A 15,583-nucleotide genomic window follows, 5' to 3' on the forward strand; every position below is an offset into this window, starting at 1 on the left:
TTGCTTCCAACAGCCACTGAAAATGTAGAGTAGGCTACGTGAGTCTGAAGAACCAAAACAAGGAGCTAAAGTGGCTTAACATTGGCTATTATTTGTATCCTTTCCAGTTTGAATTGTGTGAAACAGCGCCCCTCTGGGTTGCAATGCGGTGAACGATGGTATTGCACCTCAATAGATACCCAGAGGCCAGGTGAAGGTGGCAGTTTGCCAACCGCTATTAATCAACAGAAGAAGAACGAGAAGGTGGCGTCGGTTGATTAGCTTAATTACTGCGTTAACTTAATGTTACAGAGAGAAACGTATCTTTACTACTCTGTTTATGGTGGGCTCATATCAAGCTAAGGTACTGTGGCTTAAAAACTAGAGAAACCACTGGTAGTTCACTAACATTAGCAGGTTAATTCAAATTGACCAGTTAGCTAGTTTTCCATTAGTTAGCTAACATTAACTAACCGTTGCTAACCATTAGCGCTAACCTAGCACTGCAAAAAACAACTGTCTGAGAGTAGGAAAGAGGCCTAGCTACATCCAAACTGGAGCTGCGGAAAGAGGATGAAGTTGGCAGACATTTAAGAGTTGGATATTGTCAGTGGAATTGTCTGTGATGGAGGAGCTTAAGCCCTGTGGGAATATGAAGTGATCACTTTGCCACCATGTCTTGGACAGCGGTCCTCTTCAGGTAGGTGAGGCAAACACTCCCTGAGATAGTATTTGTTGTCCCAAGAGTGGTATTGGTTTATAATGAGTTCTGAGTTTTGCTGGCTCTGGCATTTTTATATGCCTGCCATCACGGATATAAAGAGTATGTTTATTTCTCTCTCCCTCTCTCTCTCTCTCTCTCTCTCTCTCTCTCTCTCAATTTAATTAAATTCAGTGAATTCAGAACCAATTAACAAATAAAAAATCATAGAAATACATTTTAAAGACAAAAAAACATTAACTGAAGGAGTTAATAAAAAGGCAGAGTGTGATCTATGAGGAGATTAACTGTTATGTTGTTGTGTTGGTTGTCTCTGAGGCTGTGACATGCACTGACATATCTTGCTCCATCTATGGTGCTGACACTATTTCTCCAAGTATATGTTGCATTTTAGTCAGAGAGGGTATCAAAATCTTGAAGTTTACATTTAATTTTTGTAAAGAACTTTGTTCTGATGTCTTAAATGTGCTCTATTGTAGCAGGAAATGTTGCTTTGTCTCCACCTGTCTCTGTGGACTGAGCTGACACAGCCTGTCTTCTCTAGGCAGCCAGGCCTGCCTGTGTCTGCCAGTCTCTATGGCCAGGTTGTAATCACTGAGTCTGTAAAACCATCTTTCCAACAGTTAAATACTTCTTTAAGCACTAGCCTTGAAAGAGTCTCGATTGTACACTTTCTATCTAATATCTAATAGTGCATAATAATGATGGAGAAGAAAGTGTAGTGACTGTCATCGTAATAAATTAAGATCTGTCTGGAAAGACTGTTTCATGTCGTAGATGCACTGTGACGAGGCCAAGAAGTTTTAAGTGACAAGGTTATTGAATTACATTGTAGCAGCATCTCCAGCGTAGATGGCCCTTCAGCCATTATAATAATTGTTTAATTGTGTGCTTAGCTAGATTTCCCTGATTCAAAGGTATTGCTGGCAAACACTGTATCAATTTAATATAAACTCTCTGGAGAGACACGCTGACTCGAGAAACTGAGGATGTGCGGGGCCAAAGACTTTTTGGGAATATTTTGTGTCAGATAGTTTGATGCAGACATGAGGATGCTTTATCACCAGCAGACATTAGAGATATATAATAGAAAATTACTCTGCCACCACCTTTAATTTCCCTACACATGAATCAGAACAAGTGTAATGCAAAATTTAAAGTCAGATGATGACCCAGAGGTATGAGTTTCTGCAAGGTGAATTGTTTTATTTTCACTGTTGTAAAAGATGCACTGGAACATATATCACACATCAGTTCATTACCAGTGGATCTGTCACAAAGGAAATAAAAGCAGAAGTATGGAGAGGTAACAAGTGAAGGGGAATCACCCTAGAAAAATCACATATTTATTGCTTTAATATCACCTGATTATCAAGCAGCTGGAGCACACCGCTGATTGATTTTCTCTGACAAGAAGGAAATTCCGCATGATGAGCGCCACAGGATCACAGGCAGTGAAGGAAAGGCGGGCAGCAGGGAGGGCAAAGTTCATAATGAATTAACTTTGACATCTTAGGGTTAGAAAATCACAGCACTGTAACCAGTCACAGCTGAGCTTTGTCATTTATGTATTGTAAATCAATTAAGGCTGCAGCTAGTTTCTAGTCCAAGGTGAAGTCTTAAAATATCATGTTTTGTCCAACCAAGCAATTAACAAAAAGGTATTCCATTTACTGTCATGAAAGACCCAAGAAAACCAGAAAATCGTGAAGCTTGAGAAGCTGAAACTAGTAGGGTTTTTTTTGTTGTGATTTTTGCTTTACTCAAATACTCAAGTGATTTATTCCTTACAAAAATTGTTGTCCATCAATTTTTTTGTCAATGGACTTAATGACTTAAGGTTTCAGCTCTAAAATAAATGAAAGTAAAACATTTATTATCTTAGTTCTGACAAAAACAGCGCTGTATGTGCAACAAATCTGCAACAACAATTGCATCAAACACAGACCTTTTTTTGGATTGACAAACATGGCTCTGCTAACAAGCACCTGTTTCTGTGAGGCGATGGCGTCCCCTAGCAACTCCCTGGTGGCCTCGTCACATTGAGGCACTCCAGTAGAGCTCAGTTAGTGAAAAGACAGAAAATTGCTTTTCAGCTGTCAGTTAATCATTTGAGTAATTTTTTTCTGACAAAAATACAGAGCATTATGTGTGTTTATATAATGTGATAGTAAAAATGAGTATCTTTTGGTTTTGAACAGTTAGTTGAACAAAACAATGAGTAATTGTGATAAACATTTGTTCACTGTTTCCGGAATTTTATGAGATGAGATGTTAAATTTAGACCTGCAGACAATGGGGTGCACCTCTGCAAACCGCTCACCTCAACCAGGTAAACTTCTTTTACCTGCCCTGATGGTGATGGAAAAACACATGCAGCAAAAATTACAGGAGACTTAAGCTGTGGATTGGCCTGCTGCTATTAAATGTCATTACTCAAGACGAGCCATCATCACATCACCTTCAAGTGGGCAGCCCTGTTGTGCTGGGCTGATGACCCAAACCAAACCAAACCAAGCCAAGCCAGCCCATGACTGCCAAAAAAAGCGGTATAATGGTTAGCATGGCTGCTAATGGTTGCTATTGTTAGAGGATGATGAGCATTAACAGATAAGAATTCTCAATCAGAGCACAATATTGACATGTGTTAAAAAAAAAAAAAAAAAAGCAAAGAATAGTTTGTTGATAATAAGCTGATTTTTAATGTTGGACAGTGTTTCAAAAAGAGCAGGCAACTGAAAACTTGTTGAAATGTATAGCAAGGGTGCATTTCACAGAGCAGTTTATGAGATTATTTGTGAACAGGCAGTTATGAGACAAATATTTGCATTGAATGTTTATGGATAATCTTGTTTTGTTAAGAGGTTGTAGAGCACTCTCTACACTCTGAGGTTTGTTCAGTAGGTTTTTTTGAAGCATCCAAGCACGTGTTCTTTATTGCTTCACCATATCCAACATGCTGATAGGCTACAGATGACGGTCTGTACGAGTCAGGCCAGCTGCCCTTGCTGCACGATAAAGAGAAGGCCAAAAGTCAGGGGGCGAGCTGACAGAGGGAGGGGCAGGTTGTCTCCTATTACTGAACTCAGCCAGACTTGTTATTCCCTTTCTCAGTCCCTTTGCTTTCTGTATGACAACACCTGCTGCATGGCCTTCTGCTTGCTCCTCTCCCACTCCAGCCTTTAGGTCTATCACTGCCTGAGAGGAAAGTGTGAAGTCAGGTGTGTGCTTTGATCTGACTTGTGTGTGTGTGTGCTGTTAGTGAGCAAAGAATGGCACGCTGAAGCTGGTGGTGTAACTGTTGATCCACCCAGGGGACATCCAACAGCTCCTGGGAGATTAAGCTAATTTCTAAAGACGCAGTCATCCCTAAAACACTTAGCGTTGGTGATGTGTCCTCTATTTGTGTTTTTCTTTGTCATGTTTGATGGTGTAGCATCTGAGTAACCCTGTCAACATCTGACTGGATGGTGTTAGGTCACGTTCAGTGCAGCCACAATGACGCGTGATAGCAGATTAAGTACTAAACTAAACTGAAGCTGCAGTTAAAAAAAAAAAAAAAGCAACATGTATTTATAACAGCGCAGCCCAGAGACAATATAACTGTATTTATAAGAAATATCTTTTAACACATGGATGCCTCCTGCTCCTTGATGGCATCCAGTCCAGGTAGTTTTATAATCAAAATACATCAGACCAATTCAGTATCCACATTTGTAGTAGCTATTTAGTAATGTGAAAAATACATACAACTTGAATAATACAACGACACCATTGTAATCACACTACTAGCGATTTGAATCTTGACATTCTCACGAGCATCAGATTTTGGCCTCTCAGCTGTTGAAATGTCACCTTTGACAGCTCTATTAAATTGTATGGAGTCTGAGAGGCTGCAGCAGCATACCCTGCGGTTTATCATTACTAGTTATGTAGTGTAATACTAGGGGTTCATACAGCTCATATTTAATGGCCGTTCTCTGCCAAGGTAACAAAACCTACTGATGGATTTGTCGCTGCTTGGAAGAATAACCACCTTGCGAAAGTTTGTCAAGTGGGTATTCGTGTGTTTTTTGGAGCTTGTTTTCTCTCAGACTTTCAAATATGACTAAACACTGCAACAAGGAGGGGTACAGCTGTGTTTTTAAATGTACTGTTGGCATGAAATGGAGGTGAAGGAAACAGAGTAGGGATATGTCAGTAGACCCACATCTTTATTACAGTAAATTAGCACAGCGTCAGATAGACCTGCTATCCTGTCCGGTAGAGAAAATGTCCAGGATTTTGTCTTGGTGTCACTTATGTAGAAACAAATGTACTCAAACACGTGAGAAACAGACACGGCAGAACCTCACATACTTTGTTAATATAAGGACAACACAAAGGGAAAAAGACAAGCCATACCACTAAAACCATTCCAGCATTGTTGTCTTTAAAGATGCAAACATTTGGACAGTTCACTGTATTCCTGCCATTGTGAGAAAAAGACAAGGTCTGTTTCTTGCTGTAACAAGAACATTGCCATTCAAGACACTGTTCTTTTACATCATAATTTATTTCATATCAACAATATTTTTTTCTCATATTGTGTTATTAAGCTACAATCATCATAGAAGATTAGAAACATTTCTTAAGAAAGATGTGTAGAAATAGAGGAAATGATCCAGTGACAAAGCTGGGGCTCAAGACACCAAAAATACTACATAAAATGCTTCATCAAGACTTTTGCTAGCATGTAAAACACAAGATAAAAAAAATCTAACTTACAAAAACATCTGGAGCAATGAAGAGAATCAAAGCAATGAGACTTAGCTGTAGTAATGGGATAATTACACAATATCCCTAAAAAGGCATCAGATTCAAATATAAAAATTCACTGCTGCTTTTTGAGAAAATATCATTGTAGTCAAATGTAAAAAAAATAAAAAAAAAAAATAAATAAAAAAAAAATTACATTTATACCTTAAATGTGGAAGGAGAAATCTGGAAGTAATCACAAACAACATCTGTCTTATTGTTCACATAAGCAGTATATAAAGAGTTAATATAAAAAGTGTCCCTAAAGTCACCAACTCATTGCTCAGTCAGCTGTATTTAAAAGCTGTCTGTGGTGACGCTGATGACCTGCGGCTGCACTCTGTTCCTGTTACAGCTGAAGAGCCAGGCTGCCCTCCTGTGGCGGTAGCGCTTTGACAGCAGCACATAGAGCACAGGGTTGATACAGGGGTGCAGGTACTGCAGCACAGTACAGGTGAAGTAAAACATCTCCCAAGCCTGTCCTTGGCGGTATAGCTCCAGGTACACACACAACTCCAGCACATAACCAGGCAGCCAGCACACTGAGAAGGTAGCAGCAGCCAAGAACACCATGACAGAGGCACGGCGGGTGTTCCTGGCACTGGACACCGACATTACAGGACTCTTGTGGAGAAAAAGAGCCAGCCGGACATAATTGAAGGCGATGACTAGCATTGGAACAAAGTAGTAAAGTACAAACTGGCTCAGGACCACTTGGTAGTGGTGCTCATGAATGGTTGGAAGGCAGAAGGTGAAGTTAGCCGGGCTCGGGCCCAGGCTGTCTTTGGTGGCAAACATACGCAGCGGCAGGCTGATGAAGAAGCTGAGGGCCCAGACCAGAACAAACATGAAGATGACCAGGTCCATAGTGGGTGGCTGGTACGGATTAGTGATAATCATGGCCCGAGTCACAGACACGGCACACAGTGAGTAGGTGCTGGCGGCCAGGCTGAAGGCCAGCAGGAACTGGTAGACCTTGCAGGAAATGTTACCCAGAGGCCAGGAGTGGCTGACGGAGGAGTGCAGGGTGAAGGGGATAAGCAGGAGGGTGAGGAAGTCGGCCAGAGTCATACTGAGTAGGAGGATGTCGAGGCGGTTCTTACGCAGCGTGTTGTACTTTGCAAACAGAGAAAAGACCAGCAGGTTGGCACAGAGCCCGATTCCCAGGATCACTCCACAGGTACAGGCAAAGATCAGCACATAGGTATTGGGAACAGCCATGTTTTCACCTTGAGAAAAAAAAAATCATTGGACGTTTAGGAATAGCTGATGAAAGAAAAATGTAATGCCTGTACACATACCCCATACTGCAAAAGTTTGATTGAGACATTTTGATTGTGCTTTGGTCTTTGTAATGTTAAAATAGTGAATTGACAAAATGATCAGCATTTTTTTAATAATATCTCAAAGGTCCAGTGTGTAGGATTTAGGGATATAAATTGTGTGTTGTTTGTTACCCTTAGAATGATCTGTAATATCTACACAGTGAGTGGGTCCTTGTCTACAGAGATCCTCATGTTGTACCAATGCCATGTTTCTATAGTAGCCCAGATTGGATAAACCAAACACTGGCTTGAGGCAGGGGTCTTTCATGTTTACACATCGGCCAATGTAGTTAGCGGCCTCTCTGTGATGAGCGGCATCAGAAAATCACATGAAACTGCTTCCCTAGTTATTAGACAAAAAAGATGAGCAAAGATTTGCAGGTAATAGGTTAGAGGACTGTGTCTGACATGCCAAACAGCGTTGAAGAAACACTGATTTGTAACGTGAGCCTGCTTTATTTCTGGTTAATATTGATTTAAATCACCGGGTATGTTTGTTTTTTAGAGAAGGTGACCTCTTCTGATAATTTGGCTTACAGTAAAAACCTCCTGAACAACTGGATCAGAAATAAGGTGCACACACATTAAGTCTTAGAGGAAATAGGTGAGCACACATTTGCAGATTCTGGGCAAGTTGGCCTCCTGCGACATGACAACAGGATAGGCGAAACACTGATTTGTAGCGTAAAACCTGCTAAAAATCTCCCGAACAATGAACACTGAAGAAGTCTTAACTGGGAGAAGTTTCAGCTGGTTGTAATGCAATACTTACTTTTACTTTTCTCACTTTTCCAGCAAACTTCTAAAATAAAAAAGCTTTTCAAGATGTAATACTTTTTTTGTCATATATGACTGCACACTTAACATTTACACAAAAAAGACATTTAAATGTGTCTCATGGGGCTTTGGGGAAAAAAGACATAAGGAGCAGGGTTTTAATTACTACTCTCTGATATTTTGTAGGCAAAACAATTGCTTCATTGAGAAATTAAATTTTGATAGAGTATTAGATAATGAAAGTCTTATTCATTAGTGAAAGTCCTATTTATGTTATTCCTAGTGAAAGAGAAAAGGTACGGTTAATCAGTTAGAATCTGAAAAGGCTTTTGTAGACCAGTGTGGGAAAGTAACTAAGTACATTTACTCAGGTACTTCCTTGAGTATTTTCATTTTATGCAACTTTATACTTAACTGTATCTCAAAGGGAAATATTGTACGTTTTACTCCACTGCATTTATTAACTAACTTACCTTGTAGATTCAGATTAATAATTCAAAATATATTTAACAAATGAATTATGATTCATTATTATTGGTTAAAATAAGACTTTGTTGATCCTCAGGGGAAAATTCACAAGCTAGCCAACAGTATATAAAGTAAATAAAACTAGCACCACCTTTACCAGCTGCAACATTAAAGTGATGGCCACATTAATGGATCATGCATTTGTTAAGCATTATGACTACTTTTACTTTTTTTCCTTCAAGTAAACTGTATTTTAGTTCTAATAATTTTGTACTTTTACTTAAATGAAAATTAACATCAGAATGTTTACTTGTAACAGTAAGATTACACTGTGGTATTGCTACTTTTACTTCACCAAAACATACAGATGATGTAATACCACCAATGTGGTCGTCTGATAAGATACAAAATATCTTTTAAGTAACATTTAGACTTTTAACTGCTGTATATTTCACCTTATAGTGCGATTACCTGGAGCAGGTGTTTGTCTGATCAGAGGTCATCACATTTTAAAATGTTGTCACAATTATCCATCATTTAGACGCACTCACCATAGTCGTTCCTCAAAGCAGTGATTTCAGGCTCATGTTTGTGAGTGAGCTATCCTCATATTGTAAACTTGTATTTCACCGTGTCCATCCTGTAAAACTGGACTGATGGAGGGAGAGGTGGCAGCCTCTCAGCACTCATTACAAAGTGTGATAGCTAAATGTGGTGGGAAGAAAGGCAAACATCACTTGGGCCAAATTGATTCTGGTTGATTTGGTTTAAAGAGAAACAGCCTCAGACCAGCTGCTCAGGGAACAGTAATGTATAATATATACCTGTTTTGTGATTCTTCTTAGATGATGTAAGTGTATCTTTAGTCTTTTTAGTTGCAGTCAATTTTAGTATCAGCTATGCTTGGCTTTGTGAAACTTTTTTTGAATCTATTGGTCTATTGGAAGTATAAAAACACCTCATTAACTGAGACTATGTTGCCGTTTGTAAAAACTTTTATTGACCTTTCCTGACCTGTTAAAACCTCTCTGTTTTGGGGGTTTATATTCATACAGTGTAAATTATATTTAAAAATCAGCCCCCTCCACGGAACAGGAGACCAGTCCATTGATTACACTCTCTGTTCCTCCCCTTCTCTGGAGATATTAATGTCTCTCTCCATTGTTTGATTGATTTCTTCGGTGTGAGCTGCAGGCTCCTGACGGCGGCTTTATCAGGCTTTCCACAGCGTTTATGACTCTGTGTCAGCTAATGGCCTTCGGTGTACACTGCTGCTCTTAGCACAGGATATAGCTGATGCTGATGCATTTGCAAACCCCTCCATTACCAGTGTCCGTGCCGTTCAGTCAGCGGCTGTTAAAAATGCCACATGTTCTCAAGTGGGACATTAACAGCTTTACTGTGTTCTGTCCATGCCCAAAAGTCAACAAAAACATTTATGTTTGACACCTTTTATGGCCTAGTAAATTTTTCAGATCTGTTTTGACACAAATCTTGCACTACTTATTTCTTTTCTAGCAAGGTTAAAGGTCAGGATGAAACATACCAACCAGCAACTCGAAGTCTAAAAGGGATTCAATGATTTGCTCAGAGACAGAGCTCAGGCCCATGGTCATTACAGCACCCTGTTGCCTTCTTTCTACCTTTATCTATGTTTAGCTGCTGATTCATCATGAAGAAGCAGGTAGTGGGTATACAGGTTTACTCCCTATCAACTTTAGATTTTAGGGAAATGGGTAACTGACCATGCTGCAGATTAGTCTGCTTTGCAGTCATAGGCTTGATATCATTTTACATACCATAAAGTTGAAATAGTTGGTCGACTAATTAGTTAGTTGCATAGGGCGGCTCAGGAAGTAGAGTTAGTCGTCCAGTAATCCTAAGATCGACGATTTGATTAACGGTTCCTTCAGTCCACATGCTGAAGTATCCTTAGGCAAGATACTAAGTGCCAAATTGCTCCCAATGGCTGTGCCATCACTGTGTGAATGCATGTAAATGTTTAACTGATGAGCAGCTGGCACTTTGTTTGGTAGCCTCGGCCACCAGTGTATGAATGTGTGTGTATATGGGTGAATGTGGCACGTAGTGTGAAACACTTTGAGTGGTCGGAAGACTAGAACGGCACTATACAAATGCAAGTCCATTCACCATTTAACAGGAAATTAACTGTCAACTACTTTGATAATCTTTTTTCAGTTGAATTTTTTAACCACTTTTTAAGTTAAAATTATAAACCTGATTCCAGATTCTCAAATGTGAAGCTGCTTTTCTAATTTAATTTAATTTAATTTAATTTAATTTAGTGTTTAGTTTTGCAGGGACAGCGCACACTATAAAGTAATCACATCAGAGTAGCTAATTTGTATCTCCTTCTTTGTCTTATATGATTGAATACTCAATATATTTGGTTGTGGACTGAATAAAACAAGCTATTTGAAAAGGTAACCTTGAGCTCTATCAAATTGTCATAGACGGGTTTGATTTTCTGTTATAGCATAGACAAAACGATTAAAATGTCTTGTCCAACTGTTAGAAGTAAAATAGGAAGCTGACTCTGTGCCAAATTAATCTGATTTGCAGTCGATCTATTTATTGTATCTTACTCTGAATAACAAAACTAACATTCAGTGTTTCATCAAAAACAGTTTTTTTGGCTCAAGAAGTCCAGAGGTGCTTATTTCCACCTGATGCAACTAACACTTAAGGTACACATATATGCAGTCATGGGACAGGGTAGAGTTTCTGACTTGTCGTTAGGGCTACAATTAACCAATTATTTTAATTATCAAATCATTTACAGGTTATTATTCTCATTTACTTGTTTGCTTTATAAATGTTAGAAAATAGTGAAAATGCCCATCATAATTTTTCAAAGCCCCACACTGACAACCACAAATATATCAGAATCCAAATATATTCAAATTTAGATCACAAAAGACAGTTAAAAGCAGCAAATTGAGATAATGTTTAGCATTTGCGCTCAATGTCAAAAATCACTTAAAGGATCAACCGATACTTAGAGTAGTTGCTGATGGATTTTCTGTCAATCAACTTATCACTTTAGCTCTGCCTGTCATAAATGATAAGTTTCATATTTGAGCCATAGGCTACAGGCCACAGGCTGGTGAACAAAGACACCATGATTCAAAAGTATTTCTAATGGCTACACTTTTAATGTTTGATTAACTGGAAACATGTACAGTATGCCCTCAGTGCAAGTGAAGAACATTAAATGACTCTGACAGCCCCTGACTCGGGCTTGTTCTATAAAAATAAACTATAATGTGAAATGGTTAGAGTGGGTTTGATGAAGCATCCAATAAGTTACAAGTCCACAAGGGATCTAAGGTGGGAAAGGAAAGCAGGACCATCAGAAAGAAACATCAAAATAAAACGCAACCACAAAAGAACATGTACAGGATATAACTAAAGTGCATTATGGAATTTAGTCAGCAGCACTGTGATACATTCACAAAATAAATACACACTCTCAAAGTGAAATAAATTATGGCAGAACAGTTTGAACAGATGTATGCAGTGAACAGCTTGTATGTAACTGTAAGCTCACGATAACAAAAGTAGACCACTTAGTATCCCAATTTTGTGAAGTTATATTACAGTCAGGCAATAAATAGTTCCTCCTATGATTTACTCCTGCACGCAGCTGGTTAGAGATGACAATGTATGGCTTTGTTTTGAAGTCAAGGTTACAGAGCACTACAGATGTTCCAAATAAATATGGATCTAAGAAGATGATATGATGATAGTTCACAAAACCTCAGGAAGTATGAGACCAAAAATACAAACACAGCAAAAATATTATCATACAAGCACACCCCTGTGGCTGTGATATGAAATGACTGAGTCAGCCATGTGTAGAGTCTCTCAGATCCCAGTCACATCAGTGTCTTAGTGCAGTACCATATAAAGGCTGTTGGGAGTCTCTTAGCCAAGGCACTGCGTCCTTCATGGCTCCTTTGTAGTGACAGACCGTGCCCGCCTCCGCTTCTTGTCACTCTCTCTGCGTCGGCCTAACCTCACCTTTTTTTTCCTCTTGGTGGCCACTTTTAGTGGCTGGTCCTTATAAGCCAGAGCCTTGTTGGTCTCCTGGGGCAGGTTAGCACCCTCTCTGTCCGGCTTGAACCTGTCAGGGAGGTTCTTGGTGGCCCCTGGGGGCTTCTCATGCAGGGCATTCCCACTGAAGGTTTGGCTCTGGGTTCTGCTTTGCACAGGTGGAGCTCGCTCGTCAGCGGTGTGCACCTCTTCCAGCAGCTCCTGCAGCCACATGCGGCGCTTGTACTCCTGCAAGGAGCGGCCCTTGTCATGCATCAGCTGGGCGTGGCTCACTGACCTCCTCCTTAAAGCAGAAAGTGATGAGACAGACTTAGGTCAGCGAGGAATGTTGCATAAAAGATAATAAAAAATCCTAAAACTGGATCTGTTCCCTTTCTCTAAGTCTAAGTGAGAAATATGTTTTTGTTTTGTTGTTTATCTGATTTATCCTAAATTAACACAGTACAACCAGAATTCCTCATTTTTGAGTTAGCACCAACAAAATTTTAATTTTTCTGTTTTGTTTAACAGTTTATGTACTTGCATGGTACACCACAGTGTTGAGTTTCTATGTGGAGCAGATTTAGAAGTGGTGGCAGCTGAAATGTAAGGTCAGGCACCAGGTAACCTCAGTACAGTAGGTGGCAGCATAAACAAGTTTGTGTGAGCCATCACTAATCCGAGCTCCAGACCCCCAGAAGCCAGAGCTGAATCAGAGAAAGTCTCCTGTACATTAATTTACATGTAAACTGCAGTTGTGTGTTTTATAAATTCAAGCAACAAGAATATTTAAAATGTGTTGCTTCACTACTTTTATTTTTGAACTCATCTTACATTTTTTAAAGTTCCATATTGCATAACATTAAATTACTTTTCTATGGTCATCAAAATTAATATAAGAAATAACTCACGTTCTGCTAATAAGTGCATCAACTGGTCTCCCATCAAGGCTCACTGGGGAGCACAGCAAGAATACAGCCAGACTCCACTGATGAAGCATGACTATAGAGCACATCCTCGACTAAGATCTGAAGAACACAAGAATTAATATATCAGTCACTTCAATGAATTAAGCAAAACTTTGTTTTAATGAATTTTATTAAACTATGTCTACTTTTCAATAGCTTTTCAGTAGCACTGTGGGAAGCTGAAAAATGACACCATTTCTGAGTACGTGAGATCTCCCAGGCAGCATTACTTGTGCCAACAAACAGTTTATTAAAGTAAAGAAACTTAGACTTACATGGTGTGACTCTTTACAGTGAAAATCCACAAAAAAAGCTCAGTCTGCAAGCTCTTAAGAGACGATCTTGTTTCAAAAATTTATTTACAAAGTTATAAAAATTATTCTGCCAAATACAATTTGGCCGGTTCAAAACGCGTGTCCAGATCCATTGGTGTGAAGGCAGCCTGGGGAAATCCCCCCGTCACTCTGCTCCATTCATTTGCCTCCCAACAGTGTGTGTCGAGCTATTTATTTCTCCCCAGCGTCCCAATTGAAAGAGAGATAAAGATGGAAAGAGCAGCAGCAGCAGCCCATCAGCTGCAGAGCTGCCACTCCACCCAGTGTTGCAGTAATCTCATGAAGAGTAACGATGAAGCATCTTCTCTGGTGGCCGCAGCCGGAGAGCAGAGCTGAGAGGGTTTTTACAGTCCAGCACTGTGTGAGTCTGTGTGAGAGAGGCACAGTGAGAAAGTCAAACTCCTCTTTGGGTGAAGATGCAGGCACTACCTTAGCCCCTACCCATTAAGTCCAGTCCTAACACCCTCCCCAACCTCCTCACCCTCCCCTCTCTCCCTCTCCCCCCACAAACCCTTCACACACACCTGCTGTGACAAGAAGGTGGCGCCCACACAACATCCAAACCACCACACAACAAAGAGTAACATAAGATTTGGGAAAAAAAGCTTAATTTTTTATTGATTTAAAATTATTTGAGCTGTACTTTGTAAATCAAGTCTACAAATTATTTCATCATAAAGAGGTCAGAAATGACAGGTGTGCACCAATGGAGGTAATCATGGGTTACCAAGCAGAGTGTATAAGGGGAGGGGCAGGGTTACTCCAAAGTAAACAGCCAGGCCTAACCACTTTCCCAAGGGAGAATGACCATAACCTCAGAGAAACCCAACCCACAGCCTCTCACTGCAGACCATTCAATTCACCTCCACTCTGCCTCAGCAAACCAGCTCACCACCGAATGGTTACAGTGGGCTCTGAGGTATCTCTCATATCCAGCTAATAAGGAAAGTGGAGAGCTTTGCATTGAGGCAGCCATATACAAGCCCAGCTTCACTGTGTACGTTTGGCCGATGAAACAGGTCTGATGTATCAAACCACATTTGTAATTTTACTATAAATGTAATAAATTCCCACATTAAAGGTCAGTCGTCTGATGTAAGAGGTAGCTCTGTGGCTAAATGTGTGTGTATTTTTAGTATCACATTGATTGACAGCACTACATGCCCGACTACAGTAGTATATGCAGCAAGGACAGAGACATTTTTTGCATGCTTCCCTCTGCGCTGTAATACGGTTGGCTGGTGTAGTATAGTAAAAGGAAAATAGTGTCTATATGAAACCGCTCACAACAGGGTCTGTGGATTATCTTGAGGAACTGGGTCATAATTTCTGGCTGTTGAGCTTTTCAAATGTATATTTTTTTCAGTCTAGATGAATAAGTAGCATTACAGGTCAGAGGAAACATATATGTTTTTGATTATGGGCAGGCTGTCTCTTGAATCACAAGGCCCATAAACTCTGCATGTTGCTCCACCTGTAAAACTTTGTGATTTTGACTCACACGGTTGGCAATTTCTGGACACAACTTTCATGTTTGGTACAAAACGAACATGCTGTTCTAGAGTTTGTTCAAACTGATCTCTGCTTAAGATTTAATTGGGCTCAAATGAAAGATAACGAGAAGAACAGGAACATGGCTGTGTGTGTACTCAGGGTTCATGAGAGTCCCTCAGTTGTGATTAAAGTTAGTTTAGGACAAGGAGCATAGTGTTCTCAACCCAGTTTAATGTTCCTGTGATTCATTTCTGGGTCATGACCCGTCAGTTGTAGAACAATAGCACAGCTTGTGCTGACACAGTAAGTACATTAGTATAGAAATTCTGCCACTGTAGAAACTACCAATGTCCTCTTTATTGTACTCAGCACCTTTCTAGACTTAACAGTATCCACTACTTTGGTCAAGACTGAAATATCTAGAGAACTATTTGATTGATTGCTGTTAAATTGTATACAAACATGTATGGTCCCCAGAGGATGGACCCTACTGACTTTGGTGATCTCTTGGCTTTCGATAGCGCTACCAGCAGGTGGACATGTTTGTGAGATGTACTGACCATTATTTGATGGCCTGCCATGAAATTTGGGGCACATATTTGTGGTCCCCAGATGATGAATTATCATGGCTTTTATGATCCCCTGATGTTTCTTGTAGTGCCA

General features: G+C 39.9%; 3 protein-coding genes across 3 annotated transcripts in view; 1 reads left to right on the forward strand and 2 right to left on the reverse strand.

Annotated features, from left to right (window-relative positions):
• Window positions 1-15,583, forward strand: part of ldhbb (lactate dehydrogenase Bb) — a 112,148-nt gene that overhangs the window by 45,658 nt on the left and 50,907 nt on the right. The window lies entirely within an intron of this gene.
• LOC117262568 (galanin receptor 2a) lies at window positions 5,424-8,721 on the reverse strand. Its single transcript, XM_033635574.2, has 2 exons — window positions 8,619-8,721; window positions 5,424-6,726 (listed from the first exon to the last, which is right to left on the reverse strand). Exon 2 carries the CDS (start codon window positions 6,716-6,718, stop codon window positions 5,795-5,797), a length of 924 nt encoding a protein of 307 aa, XP_033491465.1. The 5' UTR covers window positions 6,719-6,726; window positions 8,619-8,721; the 3' UTR covers window positions 5,424-5,794.
• Window positions 11,222-13,572, reverse strand: pthlhb (parathyroid hormone-like hormone b). The gene is made up of 3 exons (XM_033635458.2): window positions 13,367-13,572; window positions 13,035-13,151; window positions 11,222-12,427 (listed from the first exon to the last, which is right to left on the reverse strand). The coding sequence occupies exons 2-3, from the start codon at window positions 13,136-13,138 to the stop codon at window positions 12,037-12,039; spliced, it is 495 nt and encodes a 164-aa protein (XP_033491349.1). The 5' UTR covers window positions 13,139-13,151; window positions 13,367-13,572; the 3' UTR covers window positions 11,222-12,036.

The sequence above is a fragment of the Epinephelus lanceolatus genome, chromosome 5, assembly GCF_041903045.1.
Source record: "Epinephelus lanceolatus isolate andai-2023 chromosome 5, ASM4190304v1, whole genome shotgun sequence".
Lineage (NCBI taxonomy): Eukaryota > Metazoa > Chordata > Actinopteri > Perciformes > Serranidae > Epinephelus > Epinephelus lanceolatus.

Bases quoted from the DNA above. Each gene is read 5' to 3' on its own strand.
- LOC117262568 (XM_033635574.2), bottom strand. From the start codon at position 6,718: ATGGCTGTTCCCAATACCTATGTGCTGATCTTTGCCTGTACCTGTGGA.
- pthlhb (XM_033635458.2), bottom strand. From the start codon at position 13,138: ATGTGCTCTATAGTCATGCTTCATCAGTGGAGTCTGGCTGTATTCTTG. The intron at 12,428-13,034 runs GTGAGTTATTTC...TTCTGCTTTAAG, and splicing joins GATGCACTTATTAGCAGAAC to GAGGAGGTCAGTGAGCCACG.